Below are 25,801 nucleotides of genomic sequence, written 5' to 3'. Positions count from 1 at the left end.
CTCATTTTCAAGTTTTGACAACATAGCACAGCGAGGAATGTATCATACATTACTAGTGCTAAGGCACTCCGTTCCTCAACTTTTCAAGCTCTGGTAATAAGCCAGAGCGACGAAATGCTTTAATCCGCCGAGTAGGATTGTATATACATACGGCTTCCTATACTTTGCTTGATAGTAAATATAAAAAAAAATCCAGTCAATCCAGGCAATGACGATTCCAGTAGGTATTACGACATTGACTTCATGGTAATGAGCAATTAACGGAGTAGGGGCGCAACTTCTTTTGAATACATAAATATGTAAATAAAGATCACCTCGTTTTACCCTTTCATTTTATTTTGGAACTAAATTAGACTTGGACTAAAAAGTATACAACTTTTTATTGTTCACGCATCTACTGCGTCTTTGAATAAAGCGTTATCCTATTCCTATATCTTATAAAACAAAGTCGCTTTTCGTGTCTGTCTGAACTTTCTAACTCTTCTTCTTCTAAACCACCCAACGGATTTTTATGCGGTTTTCACCATTAGGTCGAGTATTTTTCAGGGAAGGTTTATATATAGTTTATTATTCGTACATTCTTATGTAAATTAACATAAATACGATAAATGTGTATAAAGTCCTACCCGTTGAGACACTTTCGCGCATGCGCTGCTTTAATGGTAAGTACTACATGAAAATAATGTACTGGAGTATTGTTCCTCTTAATAAGATCTACAAAAAAGTCCGCGACAGCATATTTTTATCTTTTAAGGATAACGTGTAGAGATCATATTTCTGTCGAAAAATTGTAATTTCAATATATTTTTTATTGTGAGGGATATTTTTCCATAATGGTATTAATCCTTATCCTTTAAAATACTTTATTAATTTTCTACGTTAAACGAAGATAAAATTTGCTGTTTACACTATTTCGAAATTGCGAATAGTTTTACCGAAAAGCGCATTTAATTGTTGACACATCCCGCCGTTGACACATCAGCTGTATGTTACTCAAGTTTCACTTATCCCTTACTCTCAGCATATAAATAAGTATAATAGTTACGTTGGCCATTTAATGTAGATCAAAACTGTCTTACTGTTTTTCATTTTAATAAGTACTTTAGAAGTAACTTTTCTAAGTTAAAATTGTTAATTGTAATTTGTAACAAATGTTGGCATTTAAAAAGAGTGGCCATGAGTTTCTTTGCCTGTATCTTCTCATGAGCTCAACCATTTGAACGGGCTTTTTTCAAGTCAAAATTGCACATTTTTTTTTGGTTATTTTTAATTTGCATTTTTTTCTATTTTATGACATATCCAAGTAAATGTTAAGCATTTTTATTGAATAAAGATATTTTGACTTTGACTTTGACTTTGACTTAGAAGTTGTTACAATATCAAAACATCCTTGCTGCGAAACGCGCCCCGCAACGTTTTGCTTATACAAGCGCGTCATGAGCAGTCATCGGTGGTTCAGTGGTAGAATGCTCGCCTGCCACGCGGGCGGCCCGGGTTCGATTCCCGGCCAATGCATTCTATTTAATTTTCCTCACAGGCAGCCACGTAGTGCTTGCTTTTCATCAGGGACAGAATACCCTCTTAAGCATTAACCACAACCTCGAAAAAAAAACCCGCCTGCCTCTATAGCAACGAAGATTTAGATGCGTTTGCACGTATTGGATAATCGGAGTTGAATGTATTATTTCAGCGCGATATATTTGGTTTCATATTTTTTGTAGTAGTTATTAGTAGGTAGGTTTTTGTTTATAATTTCTTCCGTTTAAAAATAGTCATTTAACTACCTAAAAATAGTCATTTAAATAAGTATTTGAAAAGATTAGTAGCACAGATTTAAAATTACGGTACCTACTAAAAATCCTTGCCGAGTAAAACAATTGGAAAATCCTTATTGAAACTACGAAAATGCGGGTTGCATTAGAGTTTAATAAATTTTCACATTATCTTAAGTGCTTTGCAAACATACATTATATGAATAATCCAGTAGTAAAAGCGGGCGAAGCCGCAAGGGGGTCGCTAGTATTTTTATAGGTTTAAAGCGTATTGTATTATTAAATTACTTAAAAGACCATCTTGGCGCTAGTGGAATAGTGTCGGATGGTTGCGAGTTCGATTCCACTCGAAAGAATAAATTTATTTGCATTTTCTCCGCTCTGGTTGGCAAAGCGTGGCGTTTTGGTTCCAGGTTATTATGTAACAGTAACATGATTATTTTAACTTAACCATTATTTTTCCATTAAAAACGAAAACTTAAACAATTATATAGCTTTTTAATATATACTCATACATAATTTTGAATTTGAATTTAATATTTTCGTTTACTCGATTTGGTAATGAGGTTAAACGCGGCGTTGAGTTTAGCCACTCAACGCAATGCCTCAAGAATTACACATACATAGGCAGAGGGAACCTGGTGTCCTCCACTCCATTCCCCACTTTCTGCTGAATTCTGGAGGCATTACGTTTTGAGTCACAACCGTCACAACCGTCACATTACAGTCACACTCTTGTGCCACTGTGCTATGACGGCCTCAGCTAAACAAATATATACCAATATTTTTATTTAAAGTAAAACCAGTTGACTCTCGAGCGTACTCTTTAAAATACTTTAAATACACCGAACTATGTAACATTTAGTTCAGGACTAAAAAGCTAACAGTAAAAAAGTATCGTAAAGGTCGTAGAGTTGAAATCAAAAAAACTGCGGTCGACGAGCCAGGAAAAATTCCATTTCGAAATGCATTTTTCTTGTAAAACTTTTTAGTTACTTTTACTTACCGCATAGAGGCAGTTATACCATATTATATACTTAAATTAGTTTGACGTGAAATATTGTGTACACTATAGTTGGCCTTTTCGATAAATTCGGCGGTAAGTCTACGGGATGCCTTAAGACTTTTTTTTTGGTTAATTTGTTTTGCATTTTTTTTCTACTTTTATGACATGTCCAAGTAAATGTTAAGCATTTTTATGGAATAAAGATATTTTGACTTTGACTTTGACTTTGACTTGGTAGGAATGCAGAGGGAGCAGGCCTACCTAGCAGGGTATATTTTGATTGATTTTTCATCTAGCAAGATGCGGGATAAATTTCATTAATTTATTAAAATATTTCACCATAACTTTGTACAATAAATATATTAGTTCAAGTGAAACATAGAAAATTCAGAAGCTACTTTGGTACTACGAGATCGAGTCGAAACATGCGTATTATAGGACCGCAGACAAACCGCAAATAACCCTACACGGCCTCTCTCCGCCATGTTGTCTTTAAGCTTACGAGATTTTAGTTAGCATTAGTCATCGCCCGCGGCTTTGTTTGCGTGGACTGTAAGAAGTAACATGGGGACCCAAATTCTTCCTTCCTTCTTTTTCCTCCCCTTAGGTATTTCGAGAATCTTTTCTAAGTACATTCTTAAGTCGTCAAAACGTTGCATTGAATTCTGCTACTCAACAACCATCAAACCTGCTTAAGCGAAAACTTCTGTCTAACCTGCTGCCTGTCAGAAAAACGCGTAAAATTGACAAAAACAACTAAATTCCTAAAATTAAGATCTATTAATGTATGACGTCAGACAGTTTTTACTTTTAATTAATATAATTATTATAAGAGTATACATTATAATCACGAATTTTAGAACCCTTTTTCCTGAAATATACAAAATAAACAGACCAACAATATATAAAACAATGCCTCCAAACACTCAGGTAGCTTCCATTTTCAGACATTTCAATTGTTAATTGTGGCAGGACAATGATAAATGGGGCGGATAACGGACTGGCGTGGCGGGTTGATTTTGCCCTAATCATTGCTGATATCTCATATTTTTTGTTAGATTAACGTATTTTGCTACGAATACTTTATACATTCATCATAATTAGGATATGTGCGGTTTGTACGTAGTATATGATGAGGGGTTACAATTGTTGCTTAGTCATTTTTTGGTCTATAACGTTATTTCTTGTGATTTTTGTAACTATTATCTTGATGTATGTAGCTAAGAATTGTGTGGTTATACCTGTCAAGAATTACTATTAAAGGAAATCTACAAACTATCTAGTGTCTTCCTATTATATATTACTCATTATATTAGTGAAAAACGCACTTTTCGTTGCTTACTTCAAATTATCTAAGCGTATATTGGTCGCAAGCGATTCTGTTTTATTCTATGTTTAGATAGATATTTTTTTGGTTTTGGATTCTAAAATTTAGTCTAATTAGATAAAATTTGCATAAAATTGAGAACACAATGACAAATTTATATTAGCATATATATTATATTAGCATTTATTTAGCATATACAAAATATAGTTTTATAAGCGAAAACAAATTGTTGCGATAACAAAAGGCTCTATTTATATAGACCAAAAATGCTTAAAAAAATAAAAGCCCCACAAAAATCATGTATACACCCTACGTCTAATAAATACTTATTCAACCAATAATAAATAAATAAAAAGCAGAACCAAATATTTATTTAAACCAAGAAAAAAAATAACTGCTGTCTATAATTTGAGATTTTCCCCCAATTCCTTACAATAATGTAACCTTTTGATCAACTATCAGCACAATCTATCGGCCGTCATACAAATTACATCAAACGACGCGACGCGCGACGCCGCCTACTAATTCCTATCGCCGTCTTCATCTTTCACGGCTTTCTTAATTAGAATCGCGAATTTACGACTTAAGGTGGACTCGCGACAAATATGTCTTAGATTTTTTTATACATAATTATGCAGACTGTATTGAATTTTTGAGGCCAGTCGTGACGCAGTGACACACCGTCTAAATACAAAGAATTCGATCTCCGTTTGGGGGAAAAATAACATTTAAATTACCATCACTCAACACTTAATATCTTAAAAAGTGTGCGCAAACTGAGAAATAAAACATCTTCTCCATACCAAAAAAAACTGATAATACCATTATTTCATCAAATCATTAAATGTCTGTCGCGAGTCTACACCCTAACAGTAAGAACTGTTGCTTTTTGGAGACAAAAGAGCTCTGATTTATCAGACGGCCGACTAATGGTGGATCCGGTATAAATTACTAGCAGTACAATTAACGGCCACTGCCTATACTCCTATAGTAGGTACATTATGTACTATTACTGATGGAGATTGGAATGAGTTATTTGTTTCTTAATGGGAAATATGCTTTCCGTTTCTTGTGGATTTCTCTCTGATTGATATGGTTGTTATATGATTTTATTGAATGGATTCGTTTTTTGGCTGTTTTGTATTAATTATTTAATAGGAATTTTAAAATTAATATAAAATTATTATGAACCGCTCCATAGCGGTTAACTGAGGAATATGACAGAATAATCATACTAATAGTATGAATGAAAATAATATCACCAAATTTTTTTTTCCTTATAATGTATCATATTTATTTCACACAATTGTCTCAATTGTAGAACTGTATGTACCGCTTCCCACTCGAAGAAATGAAATATTTAATAATTTCCTTTCCTCGCTCTGGTAAAGCGCGTGGTAAAGCGCAGCGTTGAGTTCCACCACTCAACATACACAACGTTAAAAAAGGAAAGTTTATTCAATCTTCTTAGGTAATAAATAGATAGTTTTTATTCAAACCCCCAACAAAGTATTAAATAAACTTAAATAAAACACACAATTTTTGTCCCAAAGTATCGTATCGGCGCGGCGTGACGCGACAGCGCAGCGGCGCTACTTGTCGGCAATTAAAAGTGAAATATTGTTTTAATTAACAAATACAGCCGCTCACTACTCTTGTTAATTACACTGTTTATTGTGATCTTGATTGAAGTGAGTTCGTTCTTAACGGGAATTCAGAAATTTGGGCTAAGGCTTTTAAAGTGGCTTTTGGAGGAACGGAAATATTTATTCTTGTTTGTTTCTTTACATAGAACTAGCATTTATCTGTTTCTTCGCCTGCATAATTAAATGGGAATATTGAAGAGTCTCGAGAGTTGGACAGAAAGTGGGGAACGAAGTGTTTAAAAGTGCGGTATACAGTGTGACTGTCTACCGCACTGATTTATCTCGAGATCGCGTCGCGAGGTATTGAGCTGAAATTAATATAAAAAAATCAGGTCTACGGTCCCTTAGTGCATACAATAAAATCAAGCTTCACTATTTTCATTTTATCAACGCATTCAAAAGATGAGCATTTATGCATAGTTTTCCTACAATTTGCATGAAATCTGGTACGAAGTGAAAATAAAAATCTTAGTTTGTCAAATTTTATAAGTCGTACCCACGTCCCGTTGCTCTACAAACACGAAATTGGCACAGAACCATCAGTGCCTGAGTCCGACTCGCAATATGAATTATAATTGAATGTTTATTACAAAACATTTAATGTATATTGTTAGCCTCGGGATAAATTCGATCAAGAGAACAATATAACTCGTGCTGGAAATTCACAGGTATAATACGAAATGATGATGATTAATTTATTATTAATATATCATTTGTTAGTAGAGTGGTTCTATTGTGGTCGGTTAGGTGAAGCAGTGGTCGGTGGAACGGGATATTGACGGGTGTGCAGATAGCTTTCTTAGCTCTGAAAATATATTTTTTTGTACTTTTTAATCTATAATATATTGTTAGAAAACGGAAGTGGTTAACGTTTTTAAAATAAAAACGATAAAAACACATACCGTCTATATGTTTTTAACGTACTCGGATAGAGGTTAAACGTAATTACAATAAGTGACATGTATCACTAATTACATAAGACTGCTGTATGAAAAGCGCCAACGTCGAACTTCCGTTAGTTTGTATTTGGTACAATAAATTGTCTTTTCAGCAATTGCGTAATGTTCTTTTAATTTTAATAAATAATATTTTTTGTAAGAATTGATCATTCCATATTCCCACATCGAAGTGGAATCGTCATTCATAGGGTTAATTTGTATTAAGTTTTAATAGAATTAAAGTTAATTTTTAAATCGTTTCGGTTTTTTTTCAATCCTCCGTCTGTCGCAAACGTAATTGGCGCAGTCGGTAGGATATCCGCGGGAGACCTCAAGACCACGTTTCACATCGATATTCGCGTCGCGAGTCACCCGGGTTGGCTATCAAGCACCGTTCCGGATATCCTGAATCTACGGACCAGCTGCAGACCAAAGGAAGAATCCGAAAATTGATTCACGAAGGAAAACCAGAAATGCTATATTTGTAAGTACACTTGAATTATTCTCGTGTTGCTCCTTTGAATCTTAAACTTCAAGATTTACCATCCTAGAGCCTCTAGATCGCGGGAGCCTGAAACGCGCCAGGCCCGCAGACAATTAGCAGATAATAATAGAGATATCATAGGATTAGATAATTTAGAATTAAATAATTTAGAATCGAAGATAGTTAATTCAAAAGAGATAATAATGTCGCAGTGTAACCCGGATGAAATTTTTAAAGCTCTTCGCTTAGTCCCGGAATTTGATGGAAACCCTAACGTCCTTACTAGGTTCATTAAAATTTGCGATTCATTGGCTACACAATACCTTAGTAATAACCCTGGTAGCGAATTTTCTAATTTGTGTTTATTAAACGGAATTTTAAATAAAATAACAGGGACAGCTGCATGCACTATAAATTCGAACGGCATACCAGAAAGCTGGTTAGGCATACGAACAGCCCTCATTAATAATTTCTCCGATCAACGTGATGAGACCGCTCTCTATAATGACCTCTCCGTAGCGACTCAAGGTAATCGAACACCGCAAGAATTTTATAATCATTGCCAAACTTTATTTAGCACCATTATGACATATGTAACCTTGCATGAGACCATAGCCACCACAGTCCAAGCGAAACGAGAGCTTTATAAAAAAGTTACAATGCAGGCATATGTACGTGGATTAAAAGAACCGCTAGGGTCCCGTATACGATGCATGCGACCGGACACAATTGAGAAAGCCCTTGAGTTCGTTCAGGAAGAGCTTAACGTCATGTATTTACAGCAACGTGAGTCTTCTAAGGTTCAAACAACCCCTAAACCAACCCCTTCATTACAACCAGTAGTATTTACTCCTGCAAAACCTCATGATATCCCTCATAATATACCTAATTGGCCAGCTCCGCGCCCAATGGGACCTCCACCGCAACCTTTTAAATTCCCGGGACCTAGTCATAATCAACCACGCATGCTTACTAACACACAAAGGATGTTCTCTGCACCTCCACCAAATTATAACCCCCGTAGTAACATTTTTAAATTACCACCGCGAAATAACCCCCCGCAAGGTCCTCAACCTATGAGTGGTGTCCAACGCTTTATACCTAAACCTTTACCTTTAAATAATAATAATAATCCGTCGCCGTCGAATTATTTCAAATCGAGGGAAATGAACGTTAATGAATGTGCTACATATGACGACTCATATTACAACTATTGTTACGAGCCGGAGTACAATTACTATACTGACTATTACGATACTGAGTTTGCCCCCGGATTTTCTTATGACTTAAATAATTTAAATACGACTTTTGAAAATAATTCTTTTGACTCTCAAGCACAAATAGGTGCAACTGAGCAGGACCAGCAGGATTTTCAAGAGGTTTCGAAATTACAAAAACCAAAATAGAATTAAATCTTCAGACACAAAGACAGCTTCCATATATACAGATAAGAAATCCTCCTTTAAAATTTTTAATAGACACCGGTGCTAATCAGTCTTTTATTAGTCCCGAAGCCGTCGAAAAATACTTCGCTCACTATCCATTACAATTTGATCCTTTCGAAGTAACCAACATACACGCGACAAGTAGAAACGATTATTCTATTACATTGCCGTGTTTTGCGGAATTCAATGACGTTAATAATATCAAGTTATTCGTATATCGCTTTCATGAATACTTCGACGGGTTAATAGGTTTGGATTTATTAAGTAACTGGGAAGCTCGTATAGATTTGAAAGAACAAAATTTATTTACAAAAAACGCATCCAACCCCATTCGAATGTATAAATCGTGTAATGTTAACTTGTACGAGGATATTATCCCTGCGGAGACTTCCAAAATTATGCGTGTTCCCGTCGACATTGCGGAAGGTGACGCTTTTATTAGAGAACAGACACTATGTAATTGCATTGTTCATGAATGCATTACTTCTGTGAAAAATAATCGTTGTTATTTAGAGATCGAAAATCCGACACCGAACGATATTATATTCTCGCTCGATCGTCCGGCTCACGCGGATTTATTTAACGTTGAGTGCACGAGTACTCAACAACTAAAGACTCGCACCCAAGACGTTATTTCACGCTTACGTACAGACCACCTAAATCCAGAGGAAAAGGCTAATCTCGTAGCTCTTTGTTCCCGTTATTCCGACGTATTTTACATTGATGGTGAAAGATTAACTTTCACGAATAAAATTAAACACAGAATAAGAACTACCGACGAGGTACCGATCCACGCTAAGAACTACCGATACCCCTTTGTACACCGACAGGAAGTAAAATCTCAAATAGAAAAAATGTTAGACCAGGGCATTATTAGACCTTCCGAGTCCGCTTGGAGCTCACCTATTTGGGTAGTACCCAAGAAGGTAGATGCTTCCGGGAAACAAAAATGGCGTTTAGTGGTAGATTTCCGTAAGCTTAATGAGAAGACGTTAGATGATAAATACCCTATCCCTAATATTAATGATGTTCTTGACAAATTAGGGAAATGTCATTATTTTACCACCCTTGACTTAGCTAGTGGATTTTATCAAGTAGAAATGGATCCCCAAGATGTATCCAAAACAGCGTTTAATATCGAACATGGGCATTTCGAATTTCTTCGTATGCCCATGGGTTTAAAGAATTCCCCTTCAACTTTCCAAAGAGTAATGGATAACGTACTCCGCGGACTTCAAAATGAGATATGTTTAGTCTACCTTGATGATATTGTAGTATATAGTACGTCGCTTCAAGAACATATGGTTAATCTCGAAAAGGTTTTTAATAGATTACGAGAATCTAATTTCAAAATACAAATGGATAAATCTGAATTTTTGAAGTTAGAAACTGCCTATCTCGGTCATATAATAAGTGGAGAAGGTGTCAAACCAAATCCAGATAAGATCAAGGCTATTGAAAATTATCCATTACCTAAAACTAGTAAAGAAATTAAACAATTTTTAGGACTATTAGGATACTATAGGAAATTCATCCCCGATTTTGCACGCCTAACGAAACCCATGACAAAATGCCTAAAGAAATCCAATAAAATTATACTAGACTCTGAATATACTAACTGTTTTGAGAAATGTAAAACTCTACTGACAAATGACCCTATATTGCAATACCCAGACTTTACAAAAGATTTTATTTTGACAACTGACGCTTCAAACGTAGCTATAGGCGCCGTTCTTTCTCAAGGCCCCATAGGTTCCGATAAGCCTGTCTGTTATGCTTCTAGAACTTTAAACGACAGCGAGTTAAATTATAGCACAACAGAGAAGGAACTTTTAGCCATTGTATGGGCAACCAAGTATTTTAGACCTTACTTATTCGGACGAAAATTCAAAATTTATACTGACCACAAACCTTTACAGTGGTTAATGAACATGAAAGAACCAAATTCCCGCCTTACGCGTTGGAAACTTAAATTGAGTGAATATGACTTTACTGTATTATATAAAAAGGGTAAATTAAACTCAAACGCAGACGCTCTTTCCCGTATCGAAGTTCACACAAAAGAAGCATTATCTTTAATAGAGGAAATAGATGAGCTTAATTCTTTATTCGGTAATCCATCAGAAACTGTTCTGGGCCAAGCTAACTCTTCTACAGAGACAATTCACACGAGTTCGGAAAACCCTATCCTAGAAATCCCGATAACTGACGAACCACTCAATAAATTTCACAGACAGATCTATTTTTATCTTGTGACTGACGTTAAGAGACGACCTGTAGTTACCAAACCCTTTGACACTCATACGCGTATTAGTATTCAATTATCTGAGTCAAATTTAGAAGAAGATGTGATAAATGCTGCTAAAGAATATATCACTCCAAAAATAAAGACAGCTATTTTAATAAATCCTCCCCTGGCCATGTATTCAATTATACCGATCCTGCAAGATAAATTTAAGAGTTCCTCCTTTAATCTCGTTCTAGCTAAAAAAGAATTAGAAAATGTCAAAGAATATTTGCGTCAACAGGACATCATCCGTCATTATCACGATGGTAAAACGAATCATCGTGGTATCAACGAATGCTATTTAGCTTTGTCACATAAGTATTATTGGCCTAAAATGAGAGAACAAATAACAAAATTTATTTACGAGTGTACTAACTGCGGCCAAGCCAAATATGACAGAAACCCGATTAGACCACAGTTCAATGTTGTTCCACCTGCTACCAAACCATTTGAGATAGTTCATATGGATTTATTCAAGGTTCAAAGCGAAAAATATATCACTTTCATTGACGTTTTCACTAAATACGGTCAAGCTTATCATCTTCGTGACGGCACTGCTTTAAGTGTTCTACAAGCCTTATTACAATACAGTACTCATCATGGCATACCTATGACTGTTATTACCGACAATGGGACTGAATTTACTAACCAGTTATTTATGGAATTTACTCGACTTCATAAAATTAACCACCACCGAGTGTTAGCTCATTCACCTAACGACAATGGTAATATAGAACGATTTCATTCAACCCTTTTAGAACACCTAAGACTTCTCAAATTAAAACATAAAGATGAACCAATAATCAATCTTATACCCTATGCTATAATAGCGTATAATAGCTCCATACATAGTTTCACAAGATGTCGCCCTTTCGACCTATTGACTGGACATTTTGACCCTAGGGATTGTACGGATATAGACATAACGCAACAACTTTTGCAACAATACACTCAAGTTCATAGGGATAAAATGAAACAAGTCTATGACATTATCAACTCATCCTCACTTGAGAATCGCACTGAATTGATAGAAAAAAGAAATGTAAATCGCGAACCTGAAAAAGAGTACGCGCCCCAGCAATCAGTTTTTATAAAGAACCCCCTTGCTAGTCGACAAAAGACTGCTCCACGATATACTCATGACACCGTGTTAGCCGACTTACCAGTTCATATTTATACTTCTAGAAAACGTGGCCACATAGCAAAATCAAGATTAAAACGAGTTCCTAAAACAGCTAATTTGTTACAGGATTCTCCTAATAATAACTCTCCCAATGACTCAACTTCAGGAGATAAAACTCGAGAGCCTTAATGACGGACCAGGACTATTACCTTTCAAACTCGGATCCATGAAACTAACTACTCATCATCATACATTCATACAGTATGTAAAATTGGATGACATCGAAACCAACATCCATTCATTAGAGATTCAACTGCTTGACTGTAAAAATCGTATGAGTAATATAACATATAACTTGTATGAAATTCAAATTAATTACCTTGCTAACAAGCTTGGCAATATTGTAAAACAATTACATTCTTATAGACGGGTTAGGTTCTATGATAAAAAGTTTAACCGGTAATTTAGATCACAATGATGCGTTGAAATATAATGAGGCAGTTAGAGTATTAGAAAGTAATCAAGCAAAATTAGTATCTGAGTTTAACAGTCATATCAGCCTGAGCAAAGAGTGGATGTTGAAACATGGGAACGTTATTAGTCAGATGGTAGATAACCAGAATAGGATCAATAGTACTTTAGAATTAATATTAAAGGATAAAGCTATAAGTGACGACAGCTTGGCGAAATACGCAAAGTTTGCCCAACTTTTAGAACTAGTTAGTAAAAATATAGAAGATTTATCTTTAGAATTACTTAGAATAGAAAATAGTCTAGCGTTCATACATGCTTCTAGTACACATCATTCAATGATAGATATTGAAGTATTAGAATCTATGATCTTAAAGTTAAAATCAATTTACTCGGAAGAGCAGGTATTAGATTTAGAACTTAGGGAATATTACAATATTATTAAACCAGCGTCGTATTTTGTGAACAAACAAATAGTTTTTATATTTAAATTTCCAATTTATTCTAAGGAAACTTACGAATTTTATAAATTATCAGTAGTACCGAATAAACATAACCATGCCCTAATCCCACCTTTCCCTTTCCTGGCAACAATCGAGTTATCATTCGTGTACATGGAGGCTGAATGCCCGAAGGTAAAAAACTGGTATCTTTGTGAGAAGGTAATTGATCATCAGATCCGCACCAAATCAGATTGCATTCAGGAATTGATCACCAATCAAGTCCTACAAGAAACTTGCGAATTCACTTCAGTCACCTTAACCAAAGCGGCAATGGAGAAGCTCGATGATCAACACTACACCCTGTCGTTTCCTCAACAAACAAAAGTACAATTAATCTGTAATCAGAAGGACTACACGTCGTTACAAGGAAGTTATCTGGCTACAATTCCTTATGGATGTCGTTTGAAATCAGAACAATTCACAATAGCAAATGAATACAATGAAATCAAAGGACAACCCCTAAAACTAATGAAAATACCCTATCAAGACGAAAAGCAATCTAACAAAGTAACTCACATTCATCTTAAATCCATTGACCTCCAAGGACTGCATAATATTCAAGACCAAGTTATGATGATCCAGACTCCTATACAAGTCGACGAAGTACAAGAAGAAGCCTTGTACCATACTACAATACCATTCTACAGTGTACTATTGAGTGCAGGCGTACTCGGAGTCATCGTCGCAACTCGACGTTACTTATGCAAACGTAATAAGATTGTGAAAAAGGAGCAGCAGCCATCGCACGAGATCCTGCAAACACCTAGCAACCCCGAGAATATTCCGGCAACATTTTCCCTAAACGTGTTAAAATAGTTGCCATTCTATGGGGGGAGGAATTACATAAGACTGCTGTATGAAAAGCGCCAACGTCGAACTTCCGTTAGTTTGTATTTGGTACAATAAATTGTCTTTTCAGCAATTGCGTAATGTTCTTTTAATTTTAATAAATAATATTTTTTGTAAGAATTGATCATTCCATATTCCCACATCGAAGTGGAATCGTCATTCATAGGGTTAATTTGTATTAAGTTTTAATAGAATTAAAGTTAATTTTTAAATCGTTTCGGTTTTTTTTCAATCCTCCGTCTGTCGCAAACGTAATTCACTCAATAACAACACTACACACTAGATACCTTACAATGAGGGCTTCCGCCTACAAGCAACTGTGTCCGTTTGACACAATTCCACTGCTTTTATTGTCTTTTTTTTCTAAATTGTTATTACATTGTGGCTACCCACTTTCGCACTCGTACGCTAACAATATAATAATTAAAAAAAAATCTCCAAATTAGAAATTGAAAAAACAAACATCGCGCCCACTACGACTACCCTACGCCCACTATCAACAAAAACTAAAAATACATCTATAATATACACAGATCAGGAGCTATCATTTCAGCATTTCCATCACGTCCCGGTGCGTAATTGGTCTGAACGTTCCAGATTACCGTTTACTCTATACCGGACTATCTGATAAGACATCTATTAGGTGTTCAGTCAACCGTACTAATTTGTACGTGAAGTTTATTTATAATATCGAATGAATAGTTTATTGATAGTTAGTTGGTTTGGAAAGGTTTTGTTTACTTACCTTTGGGTTTTGGTAAAGGTAAAAATATTTTTTTTTGTTTTACGCTGTATCTTTAGCGATGTAGCCAGACAAAACAGAGCGCTAAATGCTAAAGCCTCTGCGTACCTCTTTTGCAATAATTTTGACAGTATATATATTCATTTTATAGTATGTTGCCCTTTGCCTACCCAGTTATGAATATGCGAGAGAGAGAGAGAAAAAGTTTATTTAAATAAAAACAAAAACAGAGTTTTTACAAAATAGGAAGCTATTTTTAAATAGACAACGCGACTGCAACATGACAATATATTGTTGTATGTAACATACATACATTGCACATGTTCGTAGTTTCGCTGTTTTGCACTTAAAAAATATCACGTCTTTGTATGAAATAAAGTTGAGTGCGACCTTTAAAGTGAAACGTACAATATGAAATATGTTTTTGTTCGAGACTTTCGTAGTCTACATAACTACTTATTATCTATTAAGTTGGTTAAAAAGGTAATAGAAAATGTTCAGAGGCCAGTCGGGGCGCTGGAGCATAAGTGTCCAACTGTTAACGTTTTTTTTACCTAATATTGACTTGATGTGCCAGAATAATGCTTATTAAAACAGAGAAAAACACCACTAACTACTCACCCCCACCACAAGTAGCGGAGCACAGCGACCCAGGTGTGGACAGCCAGTGGTACCTCGGTCGGGAGCACGACGATCCGTCGCCTCCGCAAACGCCGCACTCGTCCACCCGACGTGTTGAACCCACTCGTAGGTCACAGCCCACTCTCTGTTAATAATTTAAAGTTACTTTTAATGATGAATAATGAGTTTTATATATATTTTTTAGCTTAACATATTTTCCATTTTCTGTTGAATATTTTTATATGCTAGTTCCATTACTTAACACAATTTGTGCGGTGGAACCTAATTCTATATATTGTCATAATGAAGCGAAGAAACGAAGATAATTTTATATATTTATTGCGAGAGTGATATTCGAACTTACAACTAATCTATATATATAAAAGGACTTGTCCTCACTGACTGAGGTAAGACGCACGCACAGCCGTTACCGCTAATGGTAGAAACGTGAACTTTGGACAGATGTTTACTTTCGTAATCTGGACATCCACTAAGAAGGGATTTTGAAAAATTTTTACCCTAAAGTGGTGAAATAGGGGTTCAAAGTTTGTAGGGAAAAAAAATTAAATCGGCACCGATTTTTATAAAATTTGAAATTTAGATATTTAAAAGTATTTAATTGAACACGTGTTTCGTTGTTTTCTAGAATTCTCCCCTTAAGGGTGTAAATAAGGGGTTGAAAGTTTGTATAGAATTTTTTTTAAATCGGCACCAATTTTTATAAAATTTGAAATTCAGACTCTTAAAAGTATTTAATTGGACACATGTTTCATGGTTTTCTAGAATTCTTCCCCTAAGGGGGCAAATAAGGGGTTGAAAGTTTGTGTGGAAAAATCTTTAAATCGCCACCGATTTTTATAAAATTTGAAATTTAGACTCTTAAAAATATTTCATTGAACACATGTTTCGTGGTTTATTAGAATTCACCCCTAATCACACGCAATCATCAAACGCAAGCAAAGCTGCGCGCGTCCGCTAGTAGTTATATATGTCTACCTCACTGCCTAACAAATATAAAAGGATGGTCTCAGTAAATCAATTAATAAAAGTAATAGATAAATATATATTGTCTGTCTCGAGATCTGTCCGTCTAGTTATGCAACAGCAACGCAACGACTAGAACAACAATAATAGCTGTTGTTTTCACGATTGAGAGTCCCTTGGAGCTTCTAAGTTAAGGACTTTAATAGATACAGGCGTTTATGCATCGCTTTGAAGACTTTTGGTAGAAATTCAAATGTTTATAAACTTATAGGTTACATATTATGCTGCTATAAATACATTATAGTTATATTAGTTAGAAAATAAAAAAGAAAAAGAAAAAAAAAGAAAAAGATTTATATATAAATCCAATGTAAACAATATGGCGAAGGATTTTTTTAAGGCCACATGATCCTCATATTTTTTTTAATAAAGTGGTTTATATTCTGTTCTCCAATTACAAAAAGGAAAACAAGCGTTAAGATGAATAAAAATCTATTATATCTGTTTATGTTATATGTTTGTTTTAATAATATAAAATATCTGTTTTAAAAACTCAACTCCGTATTTTATCTACCAGAGCAGGTGCTACGCCCCAGTGTGACAGTAGTGTGCCACATCGGCGCCAATAAATAAGTAATTGAATAATATATACGAGTATACATCCTCATATATTCACACAAAACTGTTTAACGCAGAAGCCAATTATTTACAAGTGCAGAGCAAATTACCAAACCACTGTGTTTACTCTGTGTTCCGAAATAGCAGGGTAGAAAGAGGGAACCTAGTGTTAAAACCCTTCGAGACATTACGTGTTGTGTAGCTGATTTATTATTATTCCCATGAATAATGAATCCATATTCATTTCCCTGAGTGGGAATCGAACCCAAAACCGTCGCGTTTACAGTCACACGTTGTGCCCTCAACCATATGTTTTTTTTACAGAGGGAACATAGTGTTAAGACAGAGCCAAGAAAAATATTAAATAGTTCATTTGCTCGATTGAGAATCGAATCCACAACCTGACGCATTTACACGCTCGTGCCCCTGCGCCACTACTGGCCTGAATAATTCTTCACTACCAAAATCATTTACTTCCTTCAAGTTGTAAGCTATACTGATACAAACATATACAACAATGGCGCGTCTCATCATTTATTCAACATTACGAAATCGAGTCGACACTCGGTTCCACACATTCGTGCCGAATTTTCCGATTATCATATTTAAGTGGATGCGCTGTCTTTTTCTAGCATAAAAAATTGTGGTAAGCGAGAGTGAGATGGAATATATAAGTTTTATTTTATGCAATCATTCACAGTAACACTGTTTAATTACAGATGACAGTTACGCAAAGCCAAAAGGTATGCGATTGTTTCTGATGAGGATATAAAAGTACTGTTGGAATGTACATATAACTAACGTTACTTGGGGCAGTGTCTTCACATATTGTACTGAGGTCTTTTATATATAAACTTGCTGCAGCTTCGTCTCTATGCTCAAATGGAAATATTTAAGAAAGAGTTTACAATATGGAAAGAGGTCTACGGTACGTTTTCGGTCCGATCTCGGTCTGTTAAACATTCTGATATGAGAAACAATGAGCATTCATACTATCTTTCCGGTCAAGTTCCGGTTCTATCATGTATATTAGAATATTTCTCTTACAACAATATGAAATTGGACCGAGAACGGACCGTGAACCTCCCGAAAAATGATATATGACGCAGACACATTCTAAGAGATAGCTGGTGGACTGTCCCGCAGGTGAAGTGTCAAATTCTACTCATGAGGATAAACACTTAGTGCCGTTCTTAAACTAAATAGTCTCACGTTGTATCGTGCGGTAGGCAGCAGGAACCTGGTGTAAGACACTCGTTTGGGGAAATTAGTGAACGCCTAATTTCTGCCCAATTTCCTCGCAACATTCTATTTGGACAGAACTCAACACCTCACTTTGTCTTGTTATCAAAGCAACAAAATATAAATTATACTGTCCCCTAGTAGGAATCGGACCTAGGACCGTCACGTTTATAATAATAACCCAAAAATCTTCCTCTTTACCCATAACTAAAGTAAAAGAAAATATCTATTGAACATTATTAACTAGGTATAGCTTTTTCCCCACTTGCAAGCACATTCGACACTATAATATAAATAAAAAAACACAAAACCTTACTCTTATAAAAACCCCTCCCTTAAAGTTAATATAGAAAACGTAAAAGTTTTATCACAACCCGGCCTTCCATTTCACAGGACGTGCCCAATAAAAACTTGTACCGATAGCCACTTAGATTTTACAACAAAATTAACAGAATGTCACGTATTCGCATCACCAACTTCCGGAAATGTCCAAGAAGTCATGAAACTTTTCACTCGCCACCGCCACCGCTACCGGTACCGACGAGGTCTGTGTTTTGCATAATTTCATATATTATTTAAGTGGAAACTTTGGTAGCATTTACATAATCCTGTTCGCTCCTAACGAATACTAATTTGACTTTGTTTGAGGATTGAGGATTGGAATCGGTTGATCGAATGATGGCTTATGTCTAAATAATAATATTTGTATACCTATTTGAGGCCATGGTTGCCGAGTGAAGAGCTGATAGAATTTGCGAATGCGATGTGAGTTCGAATCCCATTCGAGAGGACTAAGAGCGGCGTTCAGTTCCATAACTCAGTATGTAGTGTTGTGATTTACGGGCTCGTAACAACTGCCACCAGCGTTTATAAACGTTCATATTTCATATGTAAATAATATGTACTCGTATTTCTGTATAAGGAAGGGTAATCTTGAAAGTGATAATTAATGAAGCCATCTTACAGAAGCTTCACACGATAAATGCTTGTTACAATATAAATGGATTCATTGTTTATGTAATTACATTAATTATATTTGAGGTCAGTCGTGGTGCAGTGGTACAAGCGTGTGATCCTGACAGGTTGTGGATTCGATTCCCACTATTTAAAATTCATTTGTTTGTTCTGCTGTGGACGCAAAAGCACGGCGGGTGTCTTAACAGTAGGTTTTTTCTGACTAGCACACACAGCTTAGCTTTTCTTCAAAGGATATTAATATTTGATTTTGATACATTTTTACAAACCATTTATATAAGTAGAAAGTTATAGTTAAGCAAAATGATATATTACTGGATCCTTAAACACAAGAACAAAATTAAATCTATAAATATAAATATAAAAAAGCAATATTCGCTTAAAGTCAACAATTTTTGGACAATTTACCCGAAACCATGCGAGGCAAAAGCGAAACATCAAAAATCACTACTCGCGCAAGAACTATTTCTAAAAGTCTCTTCAGCCAAACAGTCCTTTATGCAACAAAAAAATGTGGATTGAAACCTCGTGACACAATGCCGGATGCGACCTGACATCATCAGAATGAGGCTGCGAAATAATAAGGCTCGGACGTGGCATAAGTTATAAGATTAAGCGATGAGCGACAGCGGTGCGTGGCGCAAAGGAATTAAAAAAATTACTTAGATGTTTTAAAAAGTGAAAATATTTTAATATACTAAGTCATCTCTCCAGTATAATTTCTATATAACGGATTTATTTGTGTTAGTTAATTCACTAGTACTTGTCCTCTAAAAATAATATTTGAATTTTGGTTTTCGTAGACAAAGCCACGACCCAAGTTTATCTTTAATTAATATTATTTAGCTTATAAATAATATTATATAACATTCTCCATCCTATTTTTAGGTACAAATTGAAACTCTGTTTGAAGTATACGTATATAAAAAGAAATATTATCCAAATCGCTTATACGACTTCCTATGACTCGCGCCACACCCCGCAGTAATACCGAGTTGCCTTTGTCTAGGTACTATGTTTGCTCCCGTTTCTAAAATTAAAAGTATGCGGACTGGAATGTTGAGTTTTGTAATATTTCGTTTGTTCCTGAGGTACCTTTTTCATGTATGTATGTATGTATGTACACGCGGAAGTATGGAACAGGTAACATTTATTATGACACAATGGCACTTTTTTGGAGAGTTCCTTTATGTTTAACGGTTGAATAAAATGTGGGTTGTCTGATACAAATTTTACTATCCCGTATAGCTTTTTATTATGTTACTCGCTGGAATAATTTTTGTGTAAGCTTAACAAACTAAATGACCAAACTTAAAAATAAAAGAGATCGAGAGTAGCTTAAAAAGAGGCTCTTATTACAATGGCGACGTAAAAGAGCAGTGAAGTACATCAATAGGCTTATTCTACTTCCACTTTTATTGATTCAGAATATACGAATATAAAACCGTAAAGGCTTATTTACAGAATCTAGGACACCACATGAAATGAAAATTGAATTTAAATTTGTTTACTGACTCAAGTCAACTTATACAATGAATTTCTCAGGCAATTTAATAATTCCAAGTGTCTCACGACTACTCACTCACTGTTTCTCTACAGAAACACTTTTTATTTTATTCAAAATGAAGCAGAGCTTAAAGCAGTTACAGGCGCAAAGTATGCTATTTGTCACCTGAAAAGCTTTACACTTAAGCTCAGCGAATAATCTCTTCAGGTATGAAACACCAAATAACTAATATCAGCTTTTTTGGATCACAAAAGGTTTCATTTTTCTTCAGGAGTTGCATGAAAAGGCAACTTCTATCCATTCATTTCATGGCGTTTAAGCAAACCATAAGAGCAAGTATGAGAGCAAAAATTTCAAAAGAGACGAAAACGTACACGAATTGGCCACTTTAAGGCTCGTTGACTTACGATTGAATATCGATCGCTTATTTTTGTGGATACTATGCACGAGTATACCTTAAAATATGGCATATACAATACATATTATACTAGTTTTAGCTCACGACTTTACTCCCATGGTGAAATGGAAATAGCTAAGTTATTAAAATGCATATGTCTCAAAATCTGAGCAGTATGTGGGCATGAAGTATCTTAACATTAAAGACTCCCTATATCTACACTGCTATACTCATATGTGGGATATAACATTGTTAAAATTTCCTTTCTTCAAACACTAATTTTAAAAATTATATAAATAAGTTACTAGTTAAGTTACTAGTTAAGTTACTTGTAAAATAATTGTATGTAATAAATAATACATACATACATCTTTTACAGATTTGTAAGCTGCTAATCTGCTCAGGTGTAGTACAAAATGTAATGTTTACAAATGTACCGCGCGACTGAGTAGTCCTGTGGGATGTATATCTCGTGAGGTATTTCATAAGTTGGATAGCGTCTGTTACCTTGTCTAAATGATGACAGAAATGGGTAACATTTTACTTTATTTATTTATTTTTTAGATTATTATATTTGTGTTTTTTTAGCTTTGCACTGTATCACATATAGCAGAATAGGCACAGGGGACCTGGGAACTTAGGGTAAAGACATCCCGTTCCCATGAAGACTCTTCTACCAGGAGGACTCTTCTGGAGGAATTGCATTATGCTATTATGTTGCGGGGTTAAAAGCCGCATTTTATCATAATAAACGCACACGAAAATTGAACCGAGATAATGTATATAAATCATCGTAATATAAGATAGTTTTATATAAAACTTAATTATTAAAAAATTAATTCAATTTATGCTAATATTAAAGTTTCTTTGTTTGTAGCTTGAACATATTAATTGCAGGAACAATTATTAAAGTAAAAAAATATTTTCGTTCATTTATATGGGTCATAATCAGAAAAAGTGCACATTTTGTGTCTTTTCTTGTCCCGCTACTTTGAATGCGTTTTAAAAATACAATTTTAAAGATAATTTAAATATTTTGCCATTTAAGATAAATTTACTTATTAACTTAAAGATTTTTGTAATATCTTAAATGTATTAAGGCTATTAATAGTATTTTTTGTTAGTTGCAAAAAACTTTTCAAAATGCTTCCATACAATTTTTCGTGTCCCATTCACCACTTTACTTTTTAAAAATTGGTTTGTTACGAATATTTATGGTTTTATTTGATTTCAGATATGTTTATATTACTTTACTTTATGCATAATATTAAATAGAACTACTTTTATTGATACATTATTTAATAAATAATATATATTAATTAACTAAATTTGTCCCAAAATATTGTCTTTTCGTTACTCAGGGCTAGTAACGTACAATTAAATTATGAACGCAATTATTTTGAATGGTGTTTAATATTATTCTTTATTGTGGCACCATTATTCTAAAAGTCAATGCTGTCGTAGCTACAACCAGTAGTGTTCTCGCAGCAGTTGAGGGGTTCAAATGTTTTAAAGGGAATGCGTAAAATTACATCTCAGGGTTATAAACGGCTTTTATTTTGGTAAGTATTCTATAATTTGGTTTTCTTGTTTATGTTATTTGCTTCTTTTTACAAAATCTCAAAAAAGAACGTCAGTGCTTGCACATGCAACACGTGGCTTATGAGCAAATATTTAAAAAGGTTAGAATTTCTCAGACTTCATTCTCAATTTCGTTATATTTCGTTACGTAACGAAACTGAGAAAATATGAAGCCTAGTTCACAATTACGGTACCAATGTTTTCTTATATATGTTTATAATAAAATTTTATCGAACCGGTGCTTGTATATGGAAGATATGTATATAAGAAAAAAAAATTGCTGGCATATGAAAAAAATTATTAGTGACTTTTCATAACGTAAAGTAACCAAAAATAATGATTTTAAGTTTTTTTGCTTGTTTGCTTGTTTGTCTATGTGTTTGTGCACGCTAATCTCAGAAACAGCTGAACCGATTTAGTTAAAATTTATTTTTATTCTTTCTGAAATTAGTTGTGATTTTGTGATTATTATTTTTTGATATATATTTTTGTATTTTCAGTAAGCGTAAGCTCCTATGTCAAATGCTGAAACAAATGCTTTTTTTTTTTAGATTCTATATCTATCGAACGTCTTAAAAAGACCAATCCTATTAAATATGAAGATATGCGGAATAAACACTTACAAAGCATTAAACTTAATTCCAATGATAACGACTCAAATTTTGATATATTTTAAAGTGAATTTAATTTTATCATTAACTTTGTGATCTCTAACTAGAAATATAAGTTTATTACGTTACGAACTAGCATTATTATATTGTTAATATTCTCACTTTGTTATGTTTTCTTCTTACATTTATAATCTGTTAATTCAACGATTGAACCTTTAAAATTTTGATCTGTGTCTCATTAAATAAAAAAAACAATAGTTTTATTCATATAATATCGTTATTTTGTTGTGTATAATGCCTTATGTCATCAGTTTCGTAACAAACATTATCAGTGTTGTTACTTATCAGTTACGTTACGAATTCGAAAATGTCCACTTTTCTGATTATGACCCATATAAAGAATACAGAACAATAAGTCATATTATATAAACTTCATTTATTGACTGCACTTGTTTGTGGTTTGGGTTGTCTGGAAGATCTAGGAGGAGAATTTTGACATACACTATTTCTAGTTATTTTCTTTGACTACGGGAGCAAAATCGTATGTAAAAGTTAGTGTTAAATAAACTCTAAAAGTCTTAAAGCAATTTGCATAGTGACTGTTGCGACAGTGCCAAATTCGATTATAATTGCCGCCTTCGCAGAACATGCTGATGCTCCCCCGGAAACTTTACTTGAATTACCTACTGTTTTGTTTTGAAATTATGGAGTTTGTTTGTTTGTGTTCATTTTGTGTGTTTATTTTGTGTTTGTAATTTAATTATTGGCGGAAGTGTGATGACATTAAATATTTTTTTTAAAAGGCGAGGAGTTGCTTCACGCTGAGAAAGCGAGAGATCTAACATAGTGCTTACACTCCATTCTATACATTCTGCCTAATTTTTGAGATATCGAATGTTCACCAGAGCTCAACGCAGTGCTTTATTGACCAGAGTGGGGAATTGAAACAGAGAGTACTGAGGCACAAACCTGTGACTGTAAACGCGACGGGCGTGGATTCAATCCCCACTTGGAGAAGAAAAAAATTAATACTTCCTCGCTCTGGGGGCGACTGAAGCAACGTTTTTAGAATTCTGCGGAAAATGGAGAACTGAAGTGGCGAAGCCGCAGTATCTAGTTTTATACAACTAAACAAACAACTAAAGAAAGCTATAAATAACTATAATACTTATATCTATATTATCTATACAATGTCTTACGAAGCAGAAGATAGAAGGCACGTCGTAGAACTTAGTTTATTATTATCAAATCCCACACAAAGCACTCCGATCTGATACAAGGTGTGTAAAATCGTACAAGCTTCCACCATTATACCTTGCGTCTACTAAAATGTATCGCACTAAATTATTCAAGAGGATATTAAACGGGTCCAATTTACAGGTAATGGAGGTTACTTTATTATATTATATTATATTATGGTATTATGCTTTATGTAATAATTAATTACTTTTAGGCTCTCGTCGGGTTGACAGTGTCTGACTGTAAGCACGACCGTTGTGGGTTCGATTCTCTTTCTGGGGGGATACTGTTTAAAATATTCTCATATCCTTTAGACAAAACATACCATAGAGTTCTGCCGCTTAACACACCATGTCATAAAAATTTTACAGAAAGTGGGGAAATAGTGCCTTAATATTCCTTTTTTTAAATTTTCTTTATCTTCATAATATAACAAAATAGACCCTCGATTCACTTTCGCTACCAAATATTTCATAAAAGCCTTCATTTCTATACCCTGAACTGAATCAGAGTGGTCCTCTTTGTGTACAAACAAATGATGGTATCAGCAACAATCTGCTATCGGCGTTAATTAATTATAGATGATTAATATTTTAATTCACTAAGGGTTTTTTAGGGTGTATTATTTATGGTATAAAATTGATTATAAGAAATAGTCATGCTTAGTAGTATTGCTTGTTCACGATGTGCACACCGTGTGACCGTAAACACTATGGTAGTGGATTCGATTCTTACTTGGAGATTCTCCATTGATCATAATTTTTCGCTATGTCTTCGCCTACACATCTTTCAAAAAGGTTCAAGTTGGACGCAATGTGGTGTTAGAAGTTGTAGAGCAACGAACAACGATTGTAATAAATTTACAGTTCAAATCTACAAAATCCTTTTTCGCCCTAATGTGGTACATTCCAAATAAGAAAATATTTAAATTTTCATCGAAATCGATTAAGCATAATTAGTATTATTAGTATCTACACATTTTTGGACAGACCTCTATAATAAATTAAGTTATCAGGTAATTGAAATAAGTTTAGTTATTTCAATTACTTGGGTATTTGAAATAAATGTATTTATTTAAATTACTTTTTTGTATTTACGAGTAAAACTGTAACTACCAATATACAAGTAGATATTGTTAGACTGCACAACAAGGGTGTAAGTCAGGAATGCTTGTACTCATATCATGCATATTCAATGTAATAAGCACCCTGTATACACCGGGATTAAGACGATGATGTGTTCAATTTGCTAATTACGTGCTAGTTTCTCACGTACTATGGTTAAGGTAAATGTTATCTGGAGCATGGTGATATTATGCATATTTTGTGAAATTATTAAGTATTACTATGATTTATTCAGATAAATATTATATTTCTCTAACTTTCGGTTAGGTAAAGATGTGTGGATGGTGGAACTCAACGCCGCTTTTTATC

At 34.4% G+C, this 25,801-nt stretch overlaps 1 protein-coding gene across 7 annotated transcripts in view; it reads right to left on the bottom strand.

The window, feature by feature from the left end:
• Positions 1–25,801, bottom strand: part of nolo (ADAMTS-like no long nerve cord) — a 281,142-nt gene that overhangs the window by 49,201 nt on the left and 206,140 nt on the right. For all 7 annotated transcript variants that reach the window (XM_085191633.1, XM_085191640.1, XM_085191636.1 and 4 more), the window contains one exon: positions 15,215–15,359. In XM_085191633.1, coding sequence (XP_085047759.1) covers positions 15,215–15,359 — 145 coding nt within the window. The remainder of the gene's footprint in view (positions 1–15,214; positions 15,360–25,801) is intronic.

The sequence above is a fragment of the Heliconius melpomene genome, chromosome 10, assembly GCF_056956725.1.
Source record: "Heliconius melpomene rosina isolate 202511_hmr_F chromosome 10, ASM5695672v1, whole genome shotgun sequence".
In the NCBI taxonomy this organism is placed as follows: Eukaryota; Metazoa; Arthropoda; class Insecta; order Lepidoptera; family Nymphalidae; genus Heliconius; species Heliconius melpomene.
Note: the sequence above shows the minus strand (reverse complement) of the source record. Positions and strands in the feature narration are given on the sequence as shown.